This window comes from Equus asinus, chromosome 2 (genome assembly GCF_041296235.1).
Source record: "Equus asinus isolate D_3611 breed Donkey chromosome 2, EquAss-T2T_v2, whole genome shotgun sequence".
Classification (NCBI taxonomy): Eukaryota; Metazoa; Chordata; class Mammalia; order Perissodactyla; family Equidae; genus Equus; species Equus asinus.
In genome coordinates, this window is record NC_091791.1 from 177,212,879 (window position 1) to 177,240,743 (window position 27,865).

The window sequence follows — 27,865 nt, forward strand, 5'->3', positions numbered from 1 at the left end:
CCAAATAAAAACAGTTATGTGCCAGTTAAAACAAGACTTCACTTGGTCTTGGAATGGCCTCTGTGTCATTTGGTGGTATGGCACTAACCTAAATACTGCAAAAAACAAATCCATGAGACTGCTAATTTGACAAGAGAAGAGAAAAATGAGTTGATTCAAAGTGCCTGTAACATTCAGAACGTGAGTCTGAAGATACCATAATCACAAAAGTAATTTGAGCAAGTTAGTCGGTTAATTTGCTTAAGAAGAAATTATTGCCCAAATTTGTTATTCTTTGGAAGATTTTATCTATCTATCTATCTATCTATCATCTATTCTTGTCATGTTCAAAATGATAAATTGTAAATAATGAAGCTATTACAAAATAATAGAAATTGAAAGACTCATTTGCTCTTTATTAAAGTATGTAATCTATAGGCCTACTTCTCAGTTAAGATCCATTCCTCGGACATGAAAATGAGCTAACTGCATGCTGGAACCATGCCTTTCACGTTTATATTTCTGATTGGAGCGCAGTCTTTAGCACATACTGGGTACAAATGGATTGTCATTAAAAGAGAGAGTATATCAAAATAGTGTTCCAAAGAGATGGTCTACCTAAGTTTCAAAACTCTTGTTCTCATATCCTGCCAGTCAGTGTAATTTTAAGGAATGTTGTAAATGAGAAGATATGATTAGTATGTGCAGCATTAAAAAATATGCTTTTTAAAAATCCTAAGAAAGTATATAGATATATTAGAAAATACATATGAGAAAGTTTATATGATGAATATATTTTTCAGGAAATTACCTAGAAATAGCCACTGTTAAAATTTGATATATTTCTTTCCAGGCTATTTAAGTATTCATATTTTTTTATATTTGAACAAATCTGGGATTATATTGAATCTCCAGAATATGTGAAACTCCAAATTTATTTCATATATAAAATAATCTAGAGTAAATTAAAAATAATTACCCTACAATCAGCTTACACTTTATATATATCACTTTCAAGTGATAAGAGTTCTCAACAAAATTAAACTAAAAAGTCAAACTAAATAAGATTTGGCTCAGTGTAACATGACTAGCAAGACTAAGGTGAGTTTCCGGATCTCCAGGGTTGTCAGCATTCCTAAAACGTTTCCACTTTGTATGAAGACTTTTCCATTTTCAAATGAGGACATTTCATCTTAGCAATTTACGGAGTATTTATTTTCCGTTTTTGGGAGAGTTTGATAGGCAAGTGTTCTCTCTAAGCTGCAGGTGTACATAGTGGCATCTGATCTGAAAATACCTTTGCAAATACCTGTTATTGTGATGATTTAGCTAAAAATACTCATGTGAATGGTGGGCTGAGGCAGCCTATTGCAGCATGTTAACTGATGAGATGACTGGGGAGGGTGAAGAGTTCTACCCTCAGGTGAATTCAAAGAATTGTCAGCAGCCTGTTCCAATACAAGGCAAACATACAGAACACTGTCAAAGCCAGAGCTCTTTCCTTAGAATTAGGATGACACTTGGGATGCGTACCACTGTAACATGACCCCGCAGGCCACACCAAGGATGTACTCACAGTAAATCAGAAGTGAGTATCCACACTGCAGTAGCCTCTTTTCTTGCTAATCCCTAAATCACTGTGGCATATGATTTCTTTGGGGCCAAGAAGTTGCCTTGCACTGCAAAATATTAAAAGGCATGGCAGTATTTCGAGGTATCCAATGAAACGATCACTTTGAAGTGCTCTAAAATTGTACTCCCTTGGCTTAAAAGAGTTAACTCACTTTCAAAAATAATTACTAACTGAAAATGAATTGGTACCAAGGAGAAGAAGGTTAGTTGTAGTTACTCACTTTGATCGAAATGCCCCAAAAGTCCTGCTCAAGGCTCATGTTATTGAGATAGAGATCCCAATTGTTGTGGATGAGGGAGCGTATAGCTCACTGTTTAATAGTCCTTCATTCAGATTTCCTGGGAGAATGAGTGTACTGTTTCTAACAACAAAATCAAATAGGACAACTGGCATGAAGTGATCTGTTTGAACAAGGAGGAATGGGGAAAGAAAGTCTAAATGGAGAAAGAAAGTCTAAACAAAAACTATGTATTGCCAATTAAGTAAACTGGCTGTAAGAATGCCCAAGAAGAGAAATTATTTTACTCAATGATATTGTATATTTGACAACATTTTGCAAGTTGGGAAAAAGAAGTATTGCAAATGCGCAAGGAAGTGATTCTTAGGAAGTATTGGGAAATATTAAAGTCAAGTCATCACTGCATTAAGGAAAAATCTTTTTTCGTTTTTTTTTTAAAGATTGGCACCTGAGCTAACAACTGTTGCCAATCTTTTTTTTTTCTGCTTTATCTCCCAAAATCCCCCTGATACATAGTTGTATATCTTAGTTGCAGGTCATTCTAGTTGTGGCACGTGGGACGCCTCCTCAATGTGGCCTGACCGAGTGGTGCCATGTCCACGCCCAGGGTCCAAACCAGTGAAACCCTGGGCCGCCTCAGTGGAACGCACGAACTTAACCACTCAGCCATGGGGCCAGCCCCCAAAAAATCTTAAGGAGTTTTTTTTGAAAATTCAGTCCAAGAATTTAAGATCCAGTGAGGCTCAACTCAATTAAAAGGCTAACATCCCAATTAAAAAAATGGGCAAAGATTTAAATAGATATCTTATCAAAGAAGAGATACCAATGACTAATAAGCACATAAAAAAATGCTCAACATCATTTGTCATTAGGGAAATGTGAATTCAGACTACAATAAGATACCACTTTATACCCACTACAAAGGCTATAATGAAAAGAACAGACAATAACAAGTATTGGCCAGGTTGTGGAGAAACTACATTGCTGACAGGAGTGTAAAATGGTATAATCACTCTGGAAGATGTTTGCCATTTTGTTTTAATGTTAAACATAAATTTACTATGTGACCCATCAATTTTATCTATTGGTATCTATCCAAGAGAAATGGAAACATATATTCACACAAACATTTGTATGTTTGTTGCAACATTATTCATAATAGCCAAAAAGTACAAACAATCTAAATGTCAACTAACTGGTGAATGGATAAACAAAATGTGGTATATCCATACAGTAGAATACTATTCAGCAATGAAAAGGAATTATGGATGCAGGCTGAAGTATGGATGAACCTTAAAAATATTATGACAAGTAAAAAAAAACCAGAGGCACAAGACCACATATTGCATAATTCTATTTATATTAAACATCCAGAATAGGCAAATCCTTAGAGATATAAAGAAGATTAGTGGTTATTTGGGCCTGAAGATGGAAACAGGACTGATTAAATGGGCACAAGGAAGAAAAGACGTGGGTAACACTATGACCAGCCTGAATAGATTACTAAGCAGGATTGTGAGGACCCAGGATTGGCTACTTGATGCTCTGGGTTGTACTGCTGGTGGGGCAGGGCCTGGAGGGTGCAAAGTGATGAATAAATTCTGGGAGTATAAAGAATTGTGGGCTTGGAAACTACAAGGTAACCTTTTGGCAAAGAAGGTTCAGAGCAGGTGACCTTATAACAGGCATGGGGCAGGCTTGTTCTGGAAAATCTGGAGGTTCAAACCTAACAAAATAGATTTTAGAGAAATGCAAATTAACTTGGTCTTATCGGGATGAAGTTTTTCTCTCTTTGTGGGGAGACAAAGACAGACAAAACCAACAGGGAAGCTAAGAGCAACAGCTTTGTCTTGGGTGTAGTGGTGGGTCTGGATGGGTGTTAAGTGTGAACCACAAAAAAAGTGAAGCCTAGACTATGGGTTAACATTGTAAAATAATTTCAAACTAAATAATGTTAGAGTAGCAAAGGGACTGTTTTGTGGATGTGGAAACTTCAGCTCAGAGAGATTCGATGACTTCTGAAAGTTGCACAGCAAGCAGAACCTGAGATAAAAAGTCAGGTATCCTGATTCCCAGTTTGGTGGTCTTTCCACTATCCACTCATTTGTGCCCCAGCATTCCTCTGCACTGTAGGGAGACCATTTTAACCTTTTCTTTAAACTGGTAGTTGATTGTACTGTGCTGAGGAGGATACAGTGGGGGAGGAGTGTGCTACAAGATAAATGCCCCGACCTAGAAGAGCAACCCTCAGTACCCTGGGGTGACAGACACCACAGGTAATCTAAGCGTCAGCAGATCCACATGGGAAACCAACCAAATGGAACTTATTTTATCACAAACCTGTGGTCCAAAGGGAAATACCAGAGCATGTGGGAAGATCTGCTCAGCTTTATCAGCATTAGAGAAACTATCTATTGCCTGTACCTGAAAACTTTTGAACAGAGTCAGTGCAGAGAGTTTAAAAGCAGAATCTGTGGGGGCCCGCCCAGTGGACGGTGGTTAAGTTCACGTGCTCCACTTTGGTGGCCCGGGGTTTGTCAGTTTGGATCCCAGGCCTGGACCTATGCATCGCTTATCAAGTCATGCTGTGGCAGGCGTCCCACGTATGAAATAGAGGAAGATGGGCACAGATATTAGCTCAGGGCTAATCTTCCTGGGGTGGTGGGGAGCAGGGGGTGGGGGTGGGGTGGGGGGAGAATCTGTGCCTTGAGGCCATCAGCAATATAGGCAATACTAGTGGCAGATTTACATAAGTAAAAACATGGAGTCATTAAAGATAATAAAATCTATGTTCTTTGCTTGATATGTTTTGGTCTGTAAGAACTTTTTAAAAAAAGTCTTCTAAGACAATACAATCCAGTGGCGGCAATAATATGTTTGCCTAGACCATTTCATTCCATTACATCAGAAGTTGCTACAGATAGAAACAGGCAATGCCCAAGGTGGCCTGTAAAAGGCCCAAGAGATAATTAAGAGAGAAGGAAAAGAGGAGGAGAATCAAAAAGTAAAAAGAAAGGAAGAAAGAAGAAACATCTAACGTGGGAATAAGAGGGAAAAAAGAAGAGAAGGGAAGAATAAAAGAGAAAATAAGGAGATATATATGGTAGGCAGTTCAATCGCTTCAAGACAATTTACATAATCTTGCTTTATACATTGTCTTTCTTTCTCAGTTTTCAACACCGCTATAATCCAAATTTTTATTGTGCAAAGAAATAATATGTTCATTGTAAAAAATTAGAAAATACAGAGAAGCAAAAAGAAGAAAATAAACATTAGCTATAATCACACCATCTGGGTTAAATCTCTGTTAATACGTTGGTCAATAATATTGTCATCTTGTTTTCAGAACATTTTCTTTTTACAAAAATGGAATCATACTACCTTTTTGCTTTGTAGCCTGATTTTTTTCCACAGAAAATATTGTAGATATTTTTATACCTCAATAAACATATACTTTTAAAATATTTTAAATATTTGCTGCCACTTAAATTTAATTTTCTAAATTTTGATTTATAGGACTCATAGCTGTTCATGAACTTTTTGCTACTTTTACTTTTACTTTTACATGTTATCATGCTTGTAAAATCTCAGAATTCCTAATGTAAATACTTTTTTAGGAAAGAATATAAGGGAGTTATTTAATGTCTATTCCTAGGGGAACTAGAGCTGGAAATAAATGAAATATATGCTACAGCCCTGTGCTGAAGAGAGATGGGAAGCCCATTTGGGGGAAGATCAGTATTATTATTCCTTGCTATGTAACAGATGTGTTTGAAAGAAGCTGTGCATCCATCAGAAAAATCACATTGTTACTTAAGAAGCTTTTTGAAGAAAATGCAGAAGCATGAATTGGAAAAGCAAACATTTACCATCTATCGCAGCTTACAATAGGGAAAAATGACAAAGCCTTAATTGTGAAGCGATTAGACACATTATTACTGATTTCAGAAACTCTTATGCTGCGCCAGTTCTTTAGAATGTTCCCCGGTACTTCCACAGTTATGTTGCTAGTAATTTGTATTTACCTATTAGAGAGATGCTATGTGAAGTGGGGGTTGTACTTGGGGAAGGACATCTAACTCAACTTTCAGGGGCTAACTCAGCAGTTTCTTTAAATGATTTGTATTTGCCAATGTGATTATCTCAGCTGTACTTCAAAATATAACTTAAAGCCTTCTGTTAGCCAGAAATCCCCAGAAATCCATAAAACCTAGAATGTTTCACATTATCATCATCAAACGTGAGCTTTCCACTAATGATATTCTAGTTATTGTATAAAGCCAAATATTCATTTGTGATTCCTATCTAGAGGGGCTTACAATCTAAATTTGGCCTAACGAGGGTGGGAATAAGCGATATTTACAAAAATTATGTTCTTCTGGTTAAATAGGCAATACAAGTTCCTGTCTCCCAGGATTTACAAATGACAGTGGTAACAATCTCAAAGAGAATTCAGTTTGCAACCTTAGCAATTATTTTTTAGCTTTATGGGGTTAACCTTATTGGGGTTGATTAAATTCAAGCTGCGATCTTTCATAAAAACTCAATGGAGGGTCCAGATGGCCCAACAATACCTCCTTTTGTGAAAGGAAATAACTTGAAGATTTTTGTCTAATTAAAGTATTTGTGCTGGTGGGGCCTGAATGAATTGTTATTCCTTTAAAAGGAGTCTGCATTACAATTAATCTTTATAAAATACTAATTATTCAGAAATAGAGTTCTGCTTTCACTATTTCAGTTAAGTCATAGGACCAGAGCGGCATGAACATGACATTTTGAAGCTAGACTCTGATACCATCTTTAGGATTTCAGTCTGAAAATACAGTTCTGGAAAATCAACAGAACATAGCTCTGTGGAACAAAATGCCAGGAAGGTCAATGCATTACTATCCTAGTGCTCCAGTCCCATGCTCACAATTACCTTAACTCTTGTCAAAATATTTTCTACAGTAACAGCCAAGACATAATTAGCACCTTTTCTTCATGCTGAAAATATCATTGGTAGCCATAAAACAAATTTGGCGAAAGCTTTTCAGCACCGTATCTCAGCAAATGGCTACTGTGGTCACTGGTACATCATGGTTTGCCTAGAGTGGGAATAACCTCCCATCTCCCCCTGCCTTGCCTCCTCCCAATAGACCAAACTGTACCAGACTGAGAGAAAGAGAGAAGTCTAGGCAGGAAGTGGGGTTTAGGTGGGGAGTGGAAAGGAGTTGTGAAATTCCAGAGGAAATTAGACAATAAACAATCTTTCTGTGCTTTGGTCATTTAGTTATTTGCCTTCATTATTCCTCAACTCCTTTGTGTTTTTTGTCTGTAATCAAGGTGATGTTCTGAGGTACTTTGTTCTCCAAAAGTCTGCCTTATATCAGACAGGCAAAAAGTATTGGTCAATTTTGTCGTGAATGGAAAGGCCCTTTATTTGGCTTTTCATATGTTCTTGGTTGAAGCTACAAAAGACAAAGTGGTTATGATCAGTGATTTCCAGCAGGGGGTGTAGCCGCTTCTATAGGGTAAGTTCTTTTGAAGCCAAATCACATCAAACATTTGAACATTGTAGTGTTAAGCACTGATGGTAGAAGCTGGAATTTTGATAACATTTTTTATGGCTGCCATCTCTTTTGATCCTAAAAAGACCATGCATATTAATGCTTTATTAGGATGTGTTAAAGACCTAGAAGTTTGTGGAGAATATTTAAATTCAAAACCTAAAATGCCTGACTGAAATCTTACTCTGCTAATTTTTTCAAAGTAAATGAAGAACAAAGCTTCGGGTGATTTTAATTATCCAGTACAGCAGAAAAAGCACTTAAGTTTTTTTATTTCAGATAAGAGTAGTTGATCTGAAAGGGCTTGCTAATATTGACTCCATCTCTCTCGTGTGTGTGTGTGTGTGTGTGTGTGTGTGTGTGTATGTGAATAAATTACTTATATTCTCAAAATGTCTTCTTCCGGGTGGGGGGGGGGGGGGTGGGTGTTTAAAGCTATTTCTCTGAAGGCATGGCTCCTGACCAATTGTTAAAAATGCCATCCTATCCTTTGGTTTTTGTTTTATTTTCTGCTCTTTATTGCTTCTTATTTGTAGATATCTGAGCATTTTCAACCATCTGAGCATTCAGCCCCCAATTCCCATTTTCAGATTTTCGTTTGTAAAGAAAACTGTGTGATTTTTTGAGCAGAGCAAAAAAACCATAAAAACGATACAAATTTCTTAACTTATTTGTACTGGGCAGCAGCTTTAGACTATTCGTATTAATAAAGAGCAAAGTCCTAAAGTTCTAGACTCTTAGATCAACATAGATGATGTAGGAGGACTAAAAACAATGTCAGCTATGAAAATTATCATTTTCAAACCCTGTTTTTTGTGTTTTTTTACATTTTCTGCTGTCTTCCTTATGAGACAATGAGATTCCAAGTCGTTTTTTCCTCCAGTATCATGTCCTCCTTCTTCAGAATCAAGTCCTGTTTTAAAGGAAGCATTAAAGGTGACTTCTGTATACGTTAATATTTCCTTTAAAAGCTGTGATTTATTTGATTTTGGTTTATGTTGATGCATGTTCATGGTTATGAAATTTCTGATTATTCAGGACATAATTTTTAAAGTATCTTTAGGGTGGACCCCTATAGTACTTCAAAGTTATGACTTTGAATTGGCTTCTTGTATTTTTAAGGACTTTTAGTACACAAGTCAAGAAGTGCATTTAACTGCATGAACTTTTCAACCTATACCAGCATTAGTACCTCACTTTGATGGTTCCACTCCCTGTCCCCAGTTTGCTCCTCTCCTTTTAGCCCCTCCATATTTACTTTCATTGCAAGTTTTCTTAGAGTCCTTCCTTGCCTATGGTTTGTAACTGAAAGAAAGAAGTACCTACAGACCTTAGTTAACCTACAGTATTTGGTACCATTCCGATGCAAGGGAGTGGCTGGAGTAAGGAATTTTAGTCATGCCTTTTTAAAATTAGGGAGTAAGACATACAGAGAAATTAATCACGTCTCTTCTCTTTTGTCTATTAAGTTCACCTTTGAGAAATATGGAGAGTAGAGGGGTAGAGGTGTTGAACAAACCAACAGAACTTCTGCTGGAATATTGTGACAGATTTACTGACAAATATTTTCTAACAGATTTTTACCAAAAGGCAGCTTTTGTTTTTCTTTACTAACAGACCGTAAATGTACTTCTGGTTGGCAGCAGCTGCATCATTATAACACTGAAGAGCAACCTTGGCTAATTTCAGTACCTTATGTAACATAAGAAATGAAGAATAACTTGAATTTAGGATACTTTTTATATGTTAACTTTAAAAGACTTTTATATGTTAACCAGTGATAAACTGTTTTCAATGCAGGAAACAAATCTTTCCTCAAAGAGAAATTCTCCCCCAAATTACCTCTTTCTTTTAGACTTAACAACGAATGGGGGTACACTTATGTTTTTGCTTATGCTTTCATCTGCTGGCAACTATTTCAAGACCTCTGTGTAAGACAGATTCTGGTGACCTTGGGAAAGTCACAAGACCTCAGTTTCTTCAATGGTAAAAGGAAAGGCATTTTTCTATCGTCCTTTCTCCACTATTCAGCGCCAATGCCCAGACGAGAAACACACAGAAAGCCCAGTGTACCCCCAAAGCCGTGAAATGTCCAGAAGTCTCAAAAAATATTGAATACATTTAAGGCAGTATAATAAAAGCCAGGTGTCCGGTGGTTCCTGAGGTTGGGCTGGCAGTGGTGTGAGCACGGGTCTTTGGGGCCACCCTAAAACCTGCCCCAAGTCTTGGCATCTCGTTCAACTTCCCTAAAACCGGACTAAATCAAGGGCCTGCCTGCGTCCCTGCGTAGTGTCGCCGGAGAAACATATTCTTCTCGCTCCCATGGAGTTTTGCCTTCTGGGTGAGCATGCACCACGTCCCGGGCGGGTGATGTCTGTAGTTGGCGAGCGATCCCCAGGCAGAAAAGCGGCTGCCTACACCGGGGCATGCAAACGGGCATGTCCCTGCGAACGAGCTTGGGCGCATTTTGTTCTCCCCTGAATTCTTTAATGCGCGGAGACCATAGGGTGATTTTTCGAGACTCATTCAGTGCCCCTGCGATGTTTTGCAACGGCTAACACAATACATATCAGGTTCCTTTGCAGTATTGTGGGTTGCTCTCAGTTACGGCCAGAAACCGGAACCGAAGGAAAGGGAGAAAGCAGGGAAGGTCGGAGACGGCCGAGCTCAGGGCTGCGCGGTCCGCAGCCTCTAAAGCGTGGAGGATGGGACGGAGGAGGAGCCGACTACGGAGAAAGGAGAAAGCCAAGGAAAAATACTCACGCCAACGGGTAAAAGGGAAAAGGTGAGAAGGAATGGAGTAGGAGAGGGAACCAATGGGTGGGAGAGGCGGAGGAAGGAGGGGGAGGGGCAGAAGCCAATCGGGGAGCCGGGACGCCGGCGAGGACGCGGCCCCGCGCGCTCGCTCCCCTCCCTCCGGCTCGGGCGCTCGCGCCTTCCCAGGCTCCCGGGAGACGAGGGCAGGGGCGGGGCCCAGCGGGCGCGCGGCGCGGGAGGCGTCGCGAGGTGAGGGCGGCGGGGGCGGGGGATAGTGGGGAGGGCGGCGCGGGTGCGCGCGCGCGCGCCCCGTCGAGGCTGTCCCGCCGCTCCGCCCCCGGCCGGGTGTGTGGCTGCGCGCGCGCGCGCGTTCCGGCGGTGCGCGCTGGGAGAGATGCTGAGGTAAAGTTCGGGAGAGAGGGAGAGATCCGTCAGCGCGAGGGAGCCCGAGTGGCCGCCATTACTGAGCCCGGCGCGGCGGCGGGCGCAGGGGAAGGGGGGAGGGACGGGGCCGCCGCTGGTGGCGGGGAGGGAGGGAGGGTGGGTTTCTCGGCCGCGGGAGCCGGAGGGCTTGAGGTTTCGGGGCGTGTGTGTTGGGGAGGCGGGGGGAGGCTGCTGGAGGGACGCGGCGCTCGGTGAGCGCGCCGGGGACGAGAGGCGAGCCGAGAGTGGAGGAGGAGGCGGCGGCGGCGGGAGCGCTCCCCAGGAATGTCGCTGCCGCCGCCACCGCCGGGGCCGCTGCCGTTGAGGAGGCGACGGAGGAGACCGACGGTGTTAGGTAGGACCGTGCGCCCCCGGGCTCCTCCGGGCCTGCGCCCGCCCCTCCCCGCCCCGCTAGGGACCCTCCCGCCGCCCGGTGCCCCGCTCGCCGCCGCCGGTTGTAACCAGTTCAAGGGGCTGGGGCCCCGGCGCCGCGCTCCGTCCTCGCAGGCCGGGCGGGGAGCGGCCGCCGCCGCCGCGGGGCCACGGTCGGCGTGAAGGGCAGAGGCCGGGCAGGGGGCGCTTTCTCCACAGGTGACGGGGCCGGCGCGGCGGAGGCCTGGGGCGGCCGGGGACCGCTCGCCCGCCGCCCGCACGCGCCTTGGTCGCGGGTGGTGCGCGGGGAGGGAAGGTGGCGGTGTCTGCTGGCTGGGCTGCCGCCACTAACGAGTTCCACCTGGCCGGGGAGAGGGGGCGGGCGCCTCTCGGCGGAAACACCACCTCGCTTGCAAACTTGAGCGCTTTTCGGGGGGCTCGGCCCTTTCACTTTTCCCCGTCTCCCCGCGCCTGCCTCGTCGCCTTCAGTTTCCCATCTGCTGCTAAAGCCCGGGGAGGGGGTGAGAAGTTGCGCTGCGCAACCCAGACGCGGAGTCCTGCCGGCCGACTGCGCCGCGCGGGAGGCTCGGATCCTGAGTTTTCGCTGGAATAACCTCTAGATTCTCCCTTTTTCCACTAAAGAAAAGTATCGGGGTGGGGGCGGGGAGCGGCGCGGGAGCGCGCGCGCACTTATCCACAGAAATACACTCGCTCGCTCCCCCCTCCCTCCCTGCCCGCGTTATTAGAAATGCGAGGGAGGGAGGCTCCGGGTGCAGCCGAGGCTGAAAGGTGCTCGAAGTCCAGGCGAGCTGTGAGGACGTTTAGTAAAATCCCGAGAAAGTTGCAGGGGAGACGCTTAGACTTCTACCATAAGATAGAAATCCAGTTTGGGCCCAAGCTTAATAAATGCAAATGTAAGTGTGGTAAGTCTAGACCACAACAGGCATACAGATGGTGCGTACGCGCTTTTTAAGTTTAAATTCCTAGCGAGGATTTGCTTTTTCCTTTGCGTTGGGCAGGAAACGATATTTAAAAAAAATGGTTCAGGTGTAAAACAGTGAAATACGTCGCTGTATTTACTGGTCTTTACTTTTGCTGCCTTCTACAGGTGTTGGGCGGGGGTGGGGGGGGCAATGTGCAGGCTCCATTTCAATCCAAAACCAATACTCAATTTGAACAGTGTAGTGGAGGGTGTTTCTTTGCATTGAGGTTCTCATTCACTTCGGGGAATAGTTCTCTAAATCTCAATTTAAAATGGTTCTTTTAACAAAAATTTGATGTAGATGTAACTATTGGGAAAAATTTTTGGTTAAGTAAGATATATTAGTAAAATGTGTTTGGAAATGTTTTCCTGTCAATTCCAGTTTGTTAAATGACTTTAATATGATAGAGCTGTACGCTTGTTTAGTATTTTTGGATAGACATACTGACCATCTTGGTAACCTACTAGACAGTTTGCAGATTAAGCTTTTACTTGCATTTTAAATTGCTTTCTCATTTTTGGCTCTTTCATCTGTTCTTTGTAATTGACCCACATTTCTTGTACCTATAGCAGAGCAGAGGAAGAGATCGGTTAAGTGTGGATCACCAAAAACTTGAGTAGGCCTTGGAGCACTTTATGAGTAGACATACATGATTGAAAAGCGGGATGTACCTATTTAACGTGTAAGAAGTAGCAGTATTGATCTGATTGACTTAAAGCAGAAATTAGAACGTTACAGGTGACTAGTCAACAGTCGACTTGGTTGTCATGTGTAGGCTACATTTTTTAACCCACCTCAGCATGTCTTATTTTATCATTCTTTGTTCATTAATTATAAGAGCATTGGGGAATGGGGTGGGTTACACTTTGATATAGGAAAGAATTGTCACAGAATTCTGATATCTTTATCAGTTTTTAGCACACTCCCCCATTTAAATTACTTTGGCAATTTAAAAAATGGGTTGCAAAATTAATGTTAACTGTCACGTGGTACTTGTCCTAAATGGTTTGAAAGCATTCCCCCCTTTCTTTTTTTCCTATTTGAATGGCAGATTTAGTACGGTTACTCTTTTGGAGAAAATAAAATTAATTATCTTGACCTTGAAAGTTAAGATTTTTTTTAAGGAATAAAAATTGTGTTTGCCTTCCTTTTTTGTAACTCTTAAATTGAAGAAAAAGTTATGTCTCATGAAGACTGTGCTAAACTTTCACTTTTTCAACATTAGCAGGACTTAAGGTAAGTGTTGCTTTTAATATTAACTTCTTAAATATGAAATGACATAATAGAGATTTTCTTGGTAGCTACAGGATGTTTTAATTGTCACTACTTCAGTTTCCATAGATACTATTTTAAAGACTATTTATTTGGGCTGTGAGATCCGTGATTTTTTCTTTGCACACCAAGAAGGTATGCAAGTAGTATAATTGACTTAAGAAGCATTGTAGTGTTCTGTTTTAGCAATGTCTTTATTCCTAAAAAATGTTTGTAAAATACATTTAAAGTATACCAGGAGAATTTGGCTTTTAAAAGAACTGTGAAGAAACTTTGGTAAAGTGATCCATTGTGTAGTGACGAATAATCAAGCTTCTATTTGTTTAAGTGAAGATTGTTGTCGATCATTTTATCTAACCAAGAGAAGCCGTATTAGAAATTAAGGAAAATAGTTCAATGCTAAGAATTTTAAGTATGAACTTTAGTTGGGTTTCAAATTCTGTTTCTTGGACCCCTTACGTATTTTTCCTAGATGTCTTGAGACTTTCTCTGACAACCCACCCTCCCAAACCAGGGCATCTTCTGTTTTTGCCTGTTATATGTGTTGTACGTAAATATAAGAAATCTTTTGGAAAAAATCATCTGTGCTAAAAAAATTGAAAGCATCTGATTTGTTACTCATTAATTCATATTACCTTTATTTAGCACTTACTGTGTACCTGGCCTTAGGGATACCAAGATAAATTAGTGATGGTGTAGCTCAAGAGGTAGTAACTATAAAAGAGTAAATAGAAAAGGAACAACTGTTTCCATCAGGGCCTCTTTGGGAATCCTTTACAGAAGAACAAACATTTGAATTGGGATGTTTTAACTGCAGGTAGGAGTTTGAATGTAAGAGACAGTAAACAAGGTTGGTCTTTTTTTACTGTATTTTGTAGGTTGATTGTCCGTGATGCCTGAGATTGGCAGTCAAATAAATAGGTTGTTAATGTTTTGTCATGTCTGTTTGTTTTACTCCTTGGAATTAGAACTAGTACTTGGGGAAAAGTTATGCATAACTTTGTAATTTTAGGGTTAAAATGAGACTCGTTTGTGTCATTTGGTTAGATTCTCCAGCTTTTTGTCATCAAGAGTTGGTTAAAGTGAATTTTCGTTTTTCTAGTTTTGTATTAGATTTAGCCTCTTTTATTATCCTTGACCAATATTTTATTGAGCAGCTAGGCACTGTCAGTGATACAGGGGAATATAAAATATTCCAGCGTTAAAAGAGCTTATAGCTCTGGTGGGGAGAGAGCTCGACAGTTTAGGAATAAACGCCAGTTCAAGACAGAGTAGAAAAGCCATATACAAGGCAGTACATACTGATTTAACAGTCGATGTAAAGGAATTTAGATAAAGGAGATAACATTTGGAAGTTGCTAGGATTGGGATAAATGAGAAAAGAAGACATTTAGGAAAGTTAATGACACTGTGGACCAAAAGCACAAGGAAGTGCAGGATAGATTGGCAGGTGAGGGGAAGATATAAGGTATAAATGTCAGATCGTCAGTTTGTATCTTATGAGCCAGATTGAAAGATTTAGGGAAAAGTATTAACACAAGGCTAATAAAAAGAGTGATGGGGAAATAAATAATGTTTGCATTACTATCTTTCCTTGTTGCTGTATTTGTCATTGTCAGACAGCCTTGGCAAAACTCCTGCCTGGCTTCTGATATAGTTTGTTCATTTTCTTCCTTGTTGATCATGTACTCTTCCTGATAGAAAATTGTATGTTTGTTTCTTTACTTACCTTTTCAGAGCCAAGATGATATATCTTTATTTATTTTTATTTTGGTTGACTGTTTAGAGAACTGTGGGAAATTAACTTTCCTCTGGTCTGGGGAATTGAAAGATCCAGATTTCTTCTCTTCTCTCTTAACTAAGTATGTAACTCTTTGGCTGTTTCTTAAATAATTTTCTAAAATTTATGCTCTTGAAATTTATGTTACTGATCTTGACTTTGCCTCATCATTTCTGTATTTTCATTTTACTTTGGAAATACTGTCACCTGAAACTCAAGTGATACCACTGCCTATTGCTGAAACTGATTAGTTTTTCATTAAGAAACGTTGACTCATTTGTCTTTATTTCTTATATCTAGCCCCCAGTCACCAAGCTCTCTTTGTCTTGGATTACTCTTTTCAGTTCTGTGATAGTTCAGGTGATTTCAAGCCTTCCGTATTTGTCCATCTCTTGGGCTTTGTGCCCCACTCAATCTAGTCTGGTATTCCACCTCTAGTCTGTAATGACTTATTATTATTTATTACAAGGTCTAACTCTTGTTTGCCCTTGAAGACCTTCTATAGTTGTCCTTATGTCTTCAGAAGTAAATGAAATAAGGAGTCTCTACTTTCTAAGGTGGCACATGTGCTCAACTACTCCATCCTAATCACACATGAGGAATGGCAGTCTTTTTAAAATCCAAATCTGGTCTGTTTTTCAAAGTTCACTCAAATCCTCTCTATTCACTGATACTTAATCTTTTGCAAGGGGTCTACAGATTATGACCTGTGGGCCAAATCAAGCCTCCTGTCCTTTTTTGTATAATAGCTTTCTACATTTTGAAATGGTTGAAGAAATAATTAATAGTATTTTATGATGTGTTAAAATTATATGAAATTCACAGTTCAGTGTCCATAAACAATCATGGGCATTCGTCTAAATATTGTCTGTGGCTGTTTTTGTGCTATGACAGCACGGTTGAATGGTTGTAACCAGACACTGTATGGAATGCGAAGCTTAAAAATAATTGCTGTCTGGCCTTTTACAGAAAAAGTTTTGCAGGCCCTGATCTATTCCAGCTTATACTGATCTTTCATTTCTTTGAATTCCTGTTGCATTTATCAGTTCCATAGTGCAGTCATGCGCTGCATAAGGACATTTTGGTCAATGATGGACCAAATATACGTTGGTGGTCCCGTAATATTAATACCATATAACCTAGGTGTGTAGTAGGTTATACCATCTAAGTTTGTGTAAGTACACTCTATGATGTTCATACAATGAGATTGCCTAATGATGTGTTTCTCAGAATGTATCCCTGTCGTTAAGGGACGCATGACTGTACAGCATATTGCTTTTGTCTCTTTAGCTGTGGTGTGCTATAAAGCTGAAAAATAGTGAGAAAAAGTGCTTTTGAGCCTTTTTTTAAAAATCCATATCTGTTTTAGTCTTTACCCCTTCCTGAGATTCTTATTCAGCCTCTTAATGTTCCTATCATTAAGAAAATTGTTAAACCTTACCTAAGTAGTTTGTATAATGAAAATAATGGTTTCCCTCCATTTATAGCCTTACAATATTGAATGTAAAATTATGCCCTTCCCTCACCCTTCTCAGTTCTCCAAAGTGAGGATAAGGGACTCAGAGACCCTGGAAGGGAGGTGAGCGTATTCATAGCACTGGCTTAGCGGACTTCCGTATACCTACATTTGTACCCTCAAAACCTCTGACATAAAGCTGAGCATATAGTAGCTAAGCAGAGCAAAATACTTAAGGGGTTATTTACATAGGTTGATATAAATGAGGTGACTTTTGGTTCACAGAATAAGGAAGTGGTCTAGGAAGAGTTAGAATAGCTTTCACACCAGGGCCTCAGAGACATAATATGTTGTTAGAGGAAAGTATAGATTAAATAATAGGGTAGGCAGTTAATCTGTTTGGGAATAGTTTGGGTCATTGGTTTTTGAGTATTTTATGCAGTGAAACTTTTTTTCAAACAGCAGATGCTTGAAATATCAAAAGGTAAAATGGGTATAAACAGCATTACCTTTGCTGAGTAGGGCTTGGGGAACTCTCAGAGTACTGCCTACTTGGACCCTCCTGGAAGTACTTCCTTTGAGTCTTTAGGCTTACTGTTTATAAACCCATAATTTGTGTTAATGAGCAGACTATAGGTCTTGAAAAAAACCTGAACTTTTTATGTTAGAATATTCTGCTGTACTAGACATGGGCCCATAGCACTATGTGATTTTTGTTAAATGTGACTACAAAAGTGGCTTCAAGATTGCTTAGTGGTTTAGGATCTGAGTCTAGAGATTGCTTCATTTCGTCATCATATATTTGAGCACTACTCTGTGTTGGGCACTGTGCTGGATGATGGGAATACGGTAAAAAAACAAACAAAATTTCCATCCTAACAGTTTAGACCTGAATCCTACCAGGATATGCTTCCAGGTTATTTAGTCATTACATAAATTCTTCAAATTTTTAATAGATCTCTTTTTATTCACTGGATTATAGTCTTGTCCAAAGACTAATTCATAGGAATGATGACTTTTTAGTGTTCCTTTCAACCTTAAAATTGTATGCTTCTGTGGTGGAAACCTTGGTCAAAGAAAATATTATAGAATATGATTGACTTATACAAGTATTACATTGTTTATTTGACTGTTTGATATATGTTAAAATGGCTTTTCATTTCCTTTTTTAATATTTCACAGCACTGATAAATTTGTCTTTGAGAAAGAGCAACATTAAGAAAAGTAATATATCAGTATTATGCTATATTCATCTTTTAGTATACAGTTGATATTTTTATTCTTAAACTACTCTAGATAATTTACCTAAGATTGTGGCATATATGATAATCTTTGGGCTTGGATCTGTCTTCTCTTTTAAATATTTGTTTATATAAGGATATTTTATTTATTTGACTGAAGATGGGGCGTGTGATTACAAATCTCCTTCTATGTAATTAGTTCTTCAAAATGTAATTTCCTAGGGGCTGGCCCCGTGGCCGAGTGGTTAAGTTCGCGCGCTCCGCTGCAGGTGGCCCAGTGTTTCGTTAGTTCGAATCCTGGGCGCGGACATGGCACTGCTCATCAGACCACGCTGAGGCAGCGTCCCACATGCCACAACTAGAAGAACCCACAACGAAGAATACACAACTATGTACCGGGGGGCTTTGGGGAGAAAAAGGAAAAAATAAAAAAAAAAATCTTTAAAAAAAAAAAATGTAATTTCCTATATAAATATTTGTGATTTAAAAAAATGTTTGAATGTCAGAATTAAAAATTAGATGATGATTCTGGTTGAATACATTATTATAGATCACAGTCTTCATTCTGACAGCTTAATTTTTGACTAAATTATTGGGACTTTGAAATATATGTATATTTTCTCCATAAATAGCTTTGGAAAACTTTTTAGATTAATAAATTTCAGCATTTATTTAGTAAACAGTGTTTTACCTTTTTTTGCCAAATAATTAAAAGCATTTTGATTTTAGTATTTATTAGGATTCTTGCATTTATTGAGTAGCTACTATGTGGGAGGCACTGTTCTAGGGTCTTGGGATATATTGATGAAATAAACAAAATTTGTGCCTTTATGGATCTTTATTAAACCTGCAGTGGGGTGGAGAGAAGGATAGAGTTAATGACAAGTAATAAGTAAGTTGAATAATAAGTTAGGAGATAGGGAGTTAGCAAGGGGGGTTTGGAGGGTTATTGGGAAAAGTAAGTGCAAAAGCAGGAACATGCTTAGCATGTTGAGGAACAGCTTCGTGTTCTCAGTGTTATTAGCGCCAAATGAGAATGGGGAGAATAGTATGAGAGTAGGTCAGAGAGTAAGATAGGGTTGGAGAAGGCAGATCTTTCATAAACCATTGAAAGAACTTGGCTTTTACTTTTAGGAGCCACTAGAGAGTTTTGAGCAGAAGAATGGGAGGCTGTGACTTAGATTTTAAAAGGAACACTCTGACTGCTGTAATATGAATAGAATGGGAAAGAGGATCAGGAGTGGAAGCAGGGATATTAGTTTAGAAGCCTTCGGAATAATCTAGGGCCAGAGATGATGATGGGTGGGGTCAGAGTTATAGCAGTAAAGGTAGTGAAAAGTGATAAATTCGGGATATATTTTGAAAATAGGGCCAATAGGAATTTCCTGACACGGCATAACAACTTAGAAGTATAAAATATTTTAAAAATTGTGCCTTTTATTAATCAATGTAATTGTTTTGTGAAAAGGTACAAAGCAAGATTTTAGTTTAAATTCAGAATTACTAAGAAGCTATTTTTTTGATTTCCTAGATTCGTTGTAGAACTTAAAAATTTTTTTTTTTTGCAGAAAGCAACTTCATGTTATTAAAACTCTTAAAAGGGGCATGTTGTCTTTGAATGGCTTAGTAAAATATCTTAGAAAACTTAGTTGTAGTAGTTTCATTTCAGCAGACAGTTGTAAGGCAGTTCCACTCAAATTATATATTGTCATTAATTTTTGTAAGGATACTTAATGTAAACATTTCCTTGAAATAAAATATAAGTTTATAAGATAATCTTAAAGGCAAAATGAGAAATTGCATTGCCTACTATTAAAAGAGCACTAATGCTTAAGAAAGTAAAGATTTGGTCATCAAGAGACTTAACCCTATAACTTTGAGTAGTAAATCGTTGCTACTTTTGTCTTGGTTTCTTCATGAGTAAGAATAAGCATGATGCTAGATGTTAGGAGAAGACAAGAACAAGTTACATGAAAATAAAGTTAACGTCAAAAATCAAAAAGATGTGTGAATTGACATAATTAAATATTACCATTAAACATATTTGAAAGGAATTTTCCAGTTAAACAGCCTGCAGATAGATATTGGCCATTAGTTTATTATTGGGAGCACAAAACCCAGAAAGGATTCTTTTTTTCTCAGCGTAGAAGAAAAACCACCTTGATTAGTTAATGGAGGGCAATTTTGACATGGATGTTGAGGACCACTGGGTAATTCGTGGATATATAAACTATCCAAGTGTCTGAAATTAAATTCCCTTACAACCTATTACAGCCAACCTCATGGAAACTGTCTTTGTCCCATGAGGTTGTAATACCATACTCATTGAAATAAATGGCAAAATCTTTTTGAGGGCTATGTGACAATTTTTTTCTAGTCTAGCATTTCTCAAACTTTTTTTAAATCTGAAAACTTTTTTTTAAACTAAAGCTTGAGTTAAGTGAACCTGTAAATCAGATAAAGAAAGCACTGCTCGGATGAGACACTTGGAAGGAGAGAGCAACTGTTTGCCCAATATCCGTCTTTCTCAACTCTAGGTGAAAGAATTTTTCCACCACAGTTTGAAAATCACTATGTAGTGACTCCATGACAAGCTCTGGAGCTGACTTCAAAATACTAGCAGGTAACCTGCCTGAGAGCATCGTTAGAAAGAAGAACGTGGATGTTCCTCACAGTGTCTAATTGGTAGTTTACTGTGAATTTGGTGTGAAAACTGTAAATGTCATGTAAAGTTATCTTACTTTTAATTTAAACTTTAATCATGGTTCAGAGACTGCCACTATCAAATTAATTAGGATGTGTTCAAGCCTCAGTATTAAAGTTTATCTTCAATATAGTAGAATTTTATTACTCTATTAGATAAAAAGCCTTCCAGTTTTCAATGACCAGTGAAAGGGTGATGAGTTCATGCCTTCAACTCATCTTCGTTTAGTTTTAAGGCCCCTTCCTCCTGAAACTTTTTTTTGTTTTTGAGGAAGATTAGTCCTGAACAAACATCCATCCACTGCCAATCCTCCTCTCTTTTGCTGAGGAAAATAGGCCCTAGCTAACATGTATGCCCATCTTCCTCTACTTTATACGTGAGATGCCTGCCACAGCATGGATTGATAAGCGGTGCGTAGGTCTGTATCTGGGATTTGAACCGGCGAACTCCGTGCTGCTGAAGCAGAGTGTGCAAACTTAACTGCTGTGTACTACTGGGCTGGCCCCTGAGACTTTTAAAATACATTTTGTGGGTGCCGGCCCCGTGGTGCAGTGGTTAAGTTCACACGTTCCGCTTTGGGGGCCCAGGGTTTGCCAGTTTGGATCCCGCGTGCGGACATGGCACTGCTTGGCAAGCCATGCTGTGGGAGGCATCCCACATATAAAGTAGAGGAAGATGGGCACGAATGTTAGTTCAGGGCCAGTCTTCCTCAGCAAAAAGAGGAGGATTGGCAGCAGTTAGCTCAGGGCTAATCTTCCTCAAAAAAAAAAAAAATTTTGTGATAGAGTGTTTAGTTTCTGTTTTTAACACTCTGTAACTTAAGATAGGAAAGTATCTCAGTATTTTGAGGTTTATGCTATCGAAGAGCAGAAATGAGTCTTACTTTTAAGGTGTTTGGATAAGTATAAGAAATAAAGATGTGACTCTTATGGCAAGGATTAGGTTTGTAGTTGAAAATTTTCTGCAGTACTCAGGTCCATTCATTGACATTGTGTTGCTACTTTTCTTTTAACAACCTTGTGCCTCTTAAACTAGAAGGAAGAGGACAGTCTTACAAGTGTCTGAATTGCTCTTAGTTTTCAGAATAGAAGTTTAATAAAGAGTTATATGTAGTTCTAGTGTTTGTACTGTTTAACATAAAAATTCCCCAGAGTAATCACTAGATATATTTTCTTGATGTACATTTTAAAGTATATCATCTGCAGTCTTTGCTTTTCTAGTAAGAAGGAAGGATAGACCTTGTATTCTACTATGTTTTCAATTTTTTCCTTGTTAGCTGTGGAATCATTGTGCTATTTTCACAGACTAATTTCACTTTTTAATCACTATATATGACTTTGTTATCCAGTTAATTCAGTATGTTTTTCGGTAAATATCCATAAGGTAGTCCAGTTGTTCTTTTACACAGTTTAGGTAAGGAATGGTAAAACTTAGTGCTAGGTACAAATACTCAGTTTGACCAGATTAAGATTTTTAAAAAATTTTGCTAATAAGAAAAGAGTTAATAGGATTGGATGAGACTGCCCTAATTCCTCTTACTTCTAATTATTGTGTATACTGCTGTCAGATAAATATTTGTAAGTCACAAGTCTCATCACATTGTTTTTATAAATCTTCGGCAGCTTCCCTGGTTCTAAGAATCAATTAAGAAACAGAACTAGTGTTTATTAAGCACCTTTTGTATACTAGGCACTTAACATTTTAAAAAGTGATTTAGTTCTTAAATTTGTATAGATATGTGGCCCCATTTTATAGATGGAGGAACCATGTCTCAAGAGGTTTGGTGTTTTATTATTGTCATAAACTAGTAAATTATAGGAGTCAAATTTGAAATCTGTTCTATTTACTCATGGTTTTCTACTTGTGTTGCTCCTTCAACATAGTAATGTTTTATTCGTTACAAAAGTGACCTTAAACATTTTGTTTGGGTATCACATGGGTGATATTGTTAATATTTGGTTGAGGCTAATAGAATAAACTTCTAGAGAATAAGAATAAATCTGAAATTTTATTTTTAAATATTAGCAGAAATATTAGCCAAAATTTTAAATTACAAGAGCAATTTCTCTTTACCATTAGTTGTTAGAGCAAGTTGCAGTATAATCTGAATAGATGTTTACTTGCAGTTGAGGTCAGTGGAGAAGCCAGGTATTTGGTGGTTCTTACCTTATATTTTTTTTCTCTCCATGTTCTTTATATTCTTCATTTTATCTGGATTGAAGATAATTTTCACATCTGTTGATGTACATGACTGGATATTTTCCCCACCTTGTGAAATTTTGATGTGGAAATGATGTATTGCTTTTAATTCAACCTCAAAAGAATGTGACGTACCAAATAAAACTTTTATAAGAGACCAATTCCTTGTTTCCACATAAATAAATAACCTAAATTAAATTACATGCAATTCTTAAAGGTTACATAATGTTGGTATATTAAAAAATTCTAAAAGATTATCTCAACTATATAATCTTAAAATTCTTTATCTTGGTGTTACTCAAAATGTGATCCATGAGTTCTTTATAACTACTCTGATAGAAAATAAATGTAGAAATCAAGAACATTTGGAAACAATTTGACAGTAATTTTATGTCTCTTGAATTTAATAAGACATTGGGGCTTGGATTTTTTAAAAAAATTATTTTCTACAAAATTGGACTTGCAGATATGAAAAAAAAATTAGTCCTTCACCTTGGATAATTTGAGAAGCATTGATCTATCTAATTAAATATTGTACTTATTTGTATTAACTGTCCATTTTCTTCTATTTCCCTGTTTAAGTATTTAAATATTCTTAATTGGTTTTGGGCATAAAATGTTATAAATTTCACAGGACTGTTTTGATACTTCTTGGAAAATTTTTAATCCCCAAATCTTGTTAAATTTGTATGAAATTCCATTTTAGGGAATAAGTTTTGAGGAGCCATGTAATAGATAGCAGGTTGTGTTTAAAAGTCATGAGGGAATTGTTAAGGCAATTAATACGTTTTATTATCACCAAATAGTCTCCTGTCACATAAGGCAGGAAAATTGAGGGAGAGAGGAAGGACTAGTTGGTTCTTCAAACTCAGGAAGGAGTTGAGACAAAATGCACATTTGGTTAATAGGGGCTTATTTTAAAGTTTGTGAGACATTACATTAAATTTTATATTTAGTCATTTTAATTGTTAGATTTGCCTTAAATTTTGAGGTCAACTTGCATTTGTAACAGTAAATCATAAACTCTCTTTCTGGTGCCTTCTTAAAATACATGTAACATTGCTGTTAACTTGCATGGTGCTTTGTTGTGAGCATCTTTAATATATATATAATTCAGTGTGTGTAATTCATGATTAAAAATTGTCCTTTTTCTCCTCTTTCTAGGAAGATGATCCATATGATCTTGAAGACCTTTCTGCACAGAAATGAGGGAAATACAAAGAACCAAATATAGTTCTGAAATTCGGGATCTGTATTTTGAGGGAATTTTATTTTCAGAATGAGAAGTATATCTGATTACCTTTATGAATGTAGAGACATGAGAAGAGAGTTATGATGGCAAAAAACAAAGAGCCTCGCCCCCCGTCCTATACTATCAGTGTAGTTGGACTCTCTGGGACTGAAAAAGACAAGGGTAACTGTGGAGTTGGAAAGTCCTGTTTGTGCAATAGATTTGTACGCTCAAAAGCAGATGAATATTATCCAGAGCATACTTCTGTGCTTAGCACCATTGACTTTGGAGGACGAGTAGTAAATAATGATCACTTTTTGTACTGGGGTGACATAACACAAAATGGTGAAGATGGAGTAGAATGCAAAATTCATGTCATTGAACAAACAGAGTTCATTGATGACCAGACTTTCTTGCCTCATCGGAGTACGAATTTGCAACCATATATAAAACGTGCAGCTGCCTCTAAATTGCAGTCAGCAGAAAAACTAATGTACATTTGCACTGATCAGCTGGGCTTGGAGCAAGACTTTGAACAGAAGCAAATGCCTGAAGGGAAGCTCAACGTAGATGGATTTTTATTGTGCATTGACGTAAGTCAGGGATGTAATAGAAAGTTTGATGACCAACTTAAATTTGTGAATAACCTTTTTGTCCAACTATCAAAATCAAAAAAACCTGTAATAATAGCAGCAACTAAATGTGATGAATGCGTGGATCATTACCTTAGAGAAGTTCAGGCATTTGCTTCAAACAAAAAGAACCTTCTTGTAGTGGAAACATCAGCACGATTTAACGTCAACATTGAGACATGTTTCACTGCACTGGTACAAATGTTGGATAAAACTCGTGGCAAACCTAAAATTATTCCCTATCTGGATGCTTATAAAACACAGAGACAACTTGTTGTCACAGCAACAGATAAGTTTGAAAAACTTGTGCAGACTGTGAGAGATTATCATGCAACTTGGAAAACTGTTAGTAATAAATTAAAAAATCATCCTGATTATGAAGAATACATCAACTTAGAGGGAACAAGAAAGGCCAGAAATACGTTTTCAAAACATATAGAACAACTTAAACAGGAACATATAAGAAAAAGGAGAGAAGAATATATAAACACTTTACCAAGAGCTTTTAACACTCTTTTGCCAAATCTAGAAGAGATTGAACATTTGAATTGGTCAGAAGCTTTGAAATTAATGGAAAAGAGAGCAGATTTTCAGTTATGTTTTGTGGTGCTAGAGAAAACACCTTGGGATGAAACTGACCATATAGACAAAATTAATGATAGACGGATTCCATTTGACCTCCTGAGCACTTTAGAAGCTGAAAAAGTCTATCAGAACCATGTACAACATCTAATATCAGAGAAGAGGAGGGTAGAAATGAAGGAAAAATTCAAAAAGACTTTGGAAAAAATTCAGTTCATTTCACCTGGGCAGCCGTGGGAGGAAGTTATGTGCTTTGTTATGGAGGATGAAGCCTTCAAATATATTACTGAGGCTGATAGCAAAGAAGTGTATGGTAGGCATCAGCGAGAAATAGTTGAAAAAGCCAAAGAAGAGTTTCAGGAAATGCTTTTTGAGCATTCTGAACTTTTTTATGATTTAGATCTTAATGCAACACCCAGTTCAGATAAAATGAGTGAAATTCATACAGTTTTGAGCGAAGAACCTAGATATAAAGCTTTACAGAAACTTGCACCTGATAGGGAATCTCTTCTACTTAAGCATATAGGGTTTGTTTATCATCCCACTAAAGAAACATGTCTTAGTGGCCAAAATTGTACTGACATTAAAGTGGAGCAGTTACTTGCCAGTAGCCTTTTGCAGTTGGATCATGGCCGCTTACGGTTGTATCATGATAGTACCAATATAGATAAAGTTAATCTTTTCATTTTAGGGAAGGATGGCCTTGCCCAAGAGCTAGCAAATGAGATAAGGACACAATCCACTGATGATGAGTATGCCTTAGATGGAAAAATTTATGAACTTGATCTTCGGCCAGTTGATGCCAAGTCGCCTTACTTTTTAAGTCAGTTGTGGACTGCCGCCTTTAAACCGCATGGGTGCTTCTGTGTATTTAATTCCATTGAGTCACTGAATTTTATTGGGGAATTTATTGGAAAAATAAGAACTGAAGCTTCTCAGATCAGAAAAGATAAATATATGGCCAATCTTCCATTTACATTAATTCTGGCTAATCAGAGAGATTCTATTAGTAAGAATCTACCAATTCTCAGGCACCAAGGGCAACAGTTGGCAAACAAGTTACAATGTCCTTTTGTAGATGTACCTGCTGGTACATATCCTCGTAAATTTAATGAAACCCAGATAAAGCAAGCTCTAAGAGGAGTATTAGAATCAGTTAAACATAATTTAGATGTGGTGAGCCCAGTTCCTACCAATAAGGATGTATCGGAAGCTGACTTGAGAATTGTCATGTGTGCCATGTGTGGTGATCCATTTAGTGTGGATCTTATTCTTTCACCCTTCCTTGATTCTCATTCTTGCAGTGCTGCTCAAGCTGGACAGAATAATTCCCTAATGCTTGATAAAATTATTGGTGAAAAAAGGAGGCGAATACAGATCACAATCTTATCATACCATTCATCAATTGGAGTTCGGAAAGATGAACTGGTTCATGGGTATATATTAGTTTATTCTGCCAAACGGAAAGCATCAATGGGAATGCTTCGAGCATTTCTATCAGAAGTTCAGGACACTATTCCTGTACAGCTTGTGGCAGTTACTGACAGCCAAGCAGATTTTTTTGAAAATGAGGCCATTAAGGAATTAATGACTGAAGGTGAACACATTGCAACTGAGATCACTGCTAAATTTACAGCGTTGTATTCTTTATCTCAATATCATCGGCAAACTGAGGTCTTTACACTGTTTTTCAGTGATGTTCTAGAGAAAAAAAATATGATAGAAAATTCTTATTTATCTGATAATACAAGAGAATCAACTCATCAAAGCGAAGATGTTTTTCTACCATCTCCCAGAGACTGTTTTCCCTATAACAACTACCCTGATTCAGATGATGATACAGAAGCGCCACCTCCTTATAGTCCAATTGGGGATGATGTACAGTTGCTTCCAACACCTAGTGACCGTTCCAGATACAGATTAGATTTGGAAGGAAATGAATATCCTATTCATAGTACCCCAAACTGTCATGACCATGAACGCAACCATAAAGTGCCTCCACCTATTAAACCTAAACCAGTTGTACCTAAGACAAATGTGAAAAAACTAGATCCAAACCTTTTAAAAACAATTGAAGCTGGTATTGGTAAAAATCCAAGAAAACAGACTTCCCGGGTGCCTTTGGCACATCCTGAAGATATGGATCCTTCAGATAACTATTCGGAACCCATTGACACAATCTTCAGACAGAAGGGCTATCCTGATGAGATATATGTTGTCCCAGATGATAGTCAGAATCGCATTATTAAAATTCGAAACTCATTTGTAAATAACACCCAAGGAGATGAAGAAAATGGATTTTCAGATAGAACCTCAAAAAGTCATGGAGAACGAAGGCCTTCAAAATACAAATATAAATCTAAAACCTTGTTTAGTAAAGCCAAGTCGTACTATAGAAGAACACATTCAGATGCAAGTGATGATGAGGCTTTTACCACTTCTAAAACAAAAAGAAAAGGAAGACATCGAGGAAGTGAGGAAGATCCACTGCTTTCTCCTGTGGAAACTTGGAAAGGTGGTATTGATAACCCTGCAATCACTTCAGACCAGGAGTTAGATGATAAGAAGATGAAGAAGAAAACCCACAAAGTAAAAGAAGATAAGAAGGTAAGTTTAATTTATGGTCAGTAATGTTTATTAAGATTTGTTTGCCTTTAAAAAAATTTTTTTTTTTTAAAGATAATGGATTTGACATTACAGAAAACTTAGGCTGCTTTATGTCATTCAGTAAATATAATTAGCTCTTTTTAATTTTCTGAATATTTTGTGAGGGCATTTTTTTTGGTTACTTATTTTATTGCATTTTGTTTACTTGTGCTTTATCTTATTTGGGG

General features: G+C 38.3%; 1 protein-coding gene across 9 annotated transcripts in view; it reads left to right on the plus strand.

The window, feature by feature from the left end:
• The window catches only part of ARHGAP5 (Rho GTPase activating protein 5), a 109,916-nt gene that overhangs the window by 18,718 nt on the left and 63,333 nt on the right, over window positions 1–27,865 (plus strand). For 2 of the 9 annotated variants that reach the window (XM_044765460.2, XM_070504217.1), the window contains exons 1-2: window positions 10,384–10,558; window positions 23,751–27,638. In XM_044765460.2, coding sequence (XP_044621395.1) covers window positions 23,919–27,638 — 3,720 coding nt within the window. In that variant the 5' untranslated portion in view covers window positions 10,384–10,558; window positions 23,751–23,918. Of the gene's footprint in view, window positions 1–9,571; window positions 9,741–9,972; window positions 10,185–10,383; window positions 10,935–13,106; window positions 15,069–23,750; window positions 27,639–27,865 lie in introns of those variants that run through there. The other 7 variants (XM_044765458.2, XM_044765461.2, XM_070504215.1 and 4 more) reach the window with 6 other exon arrangements.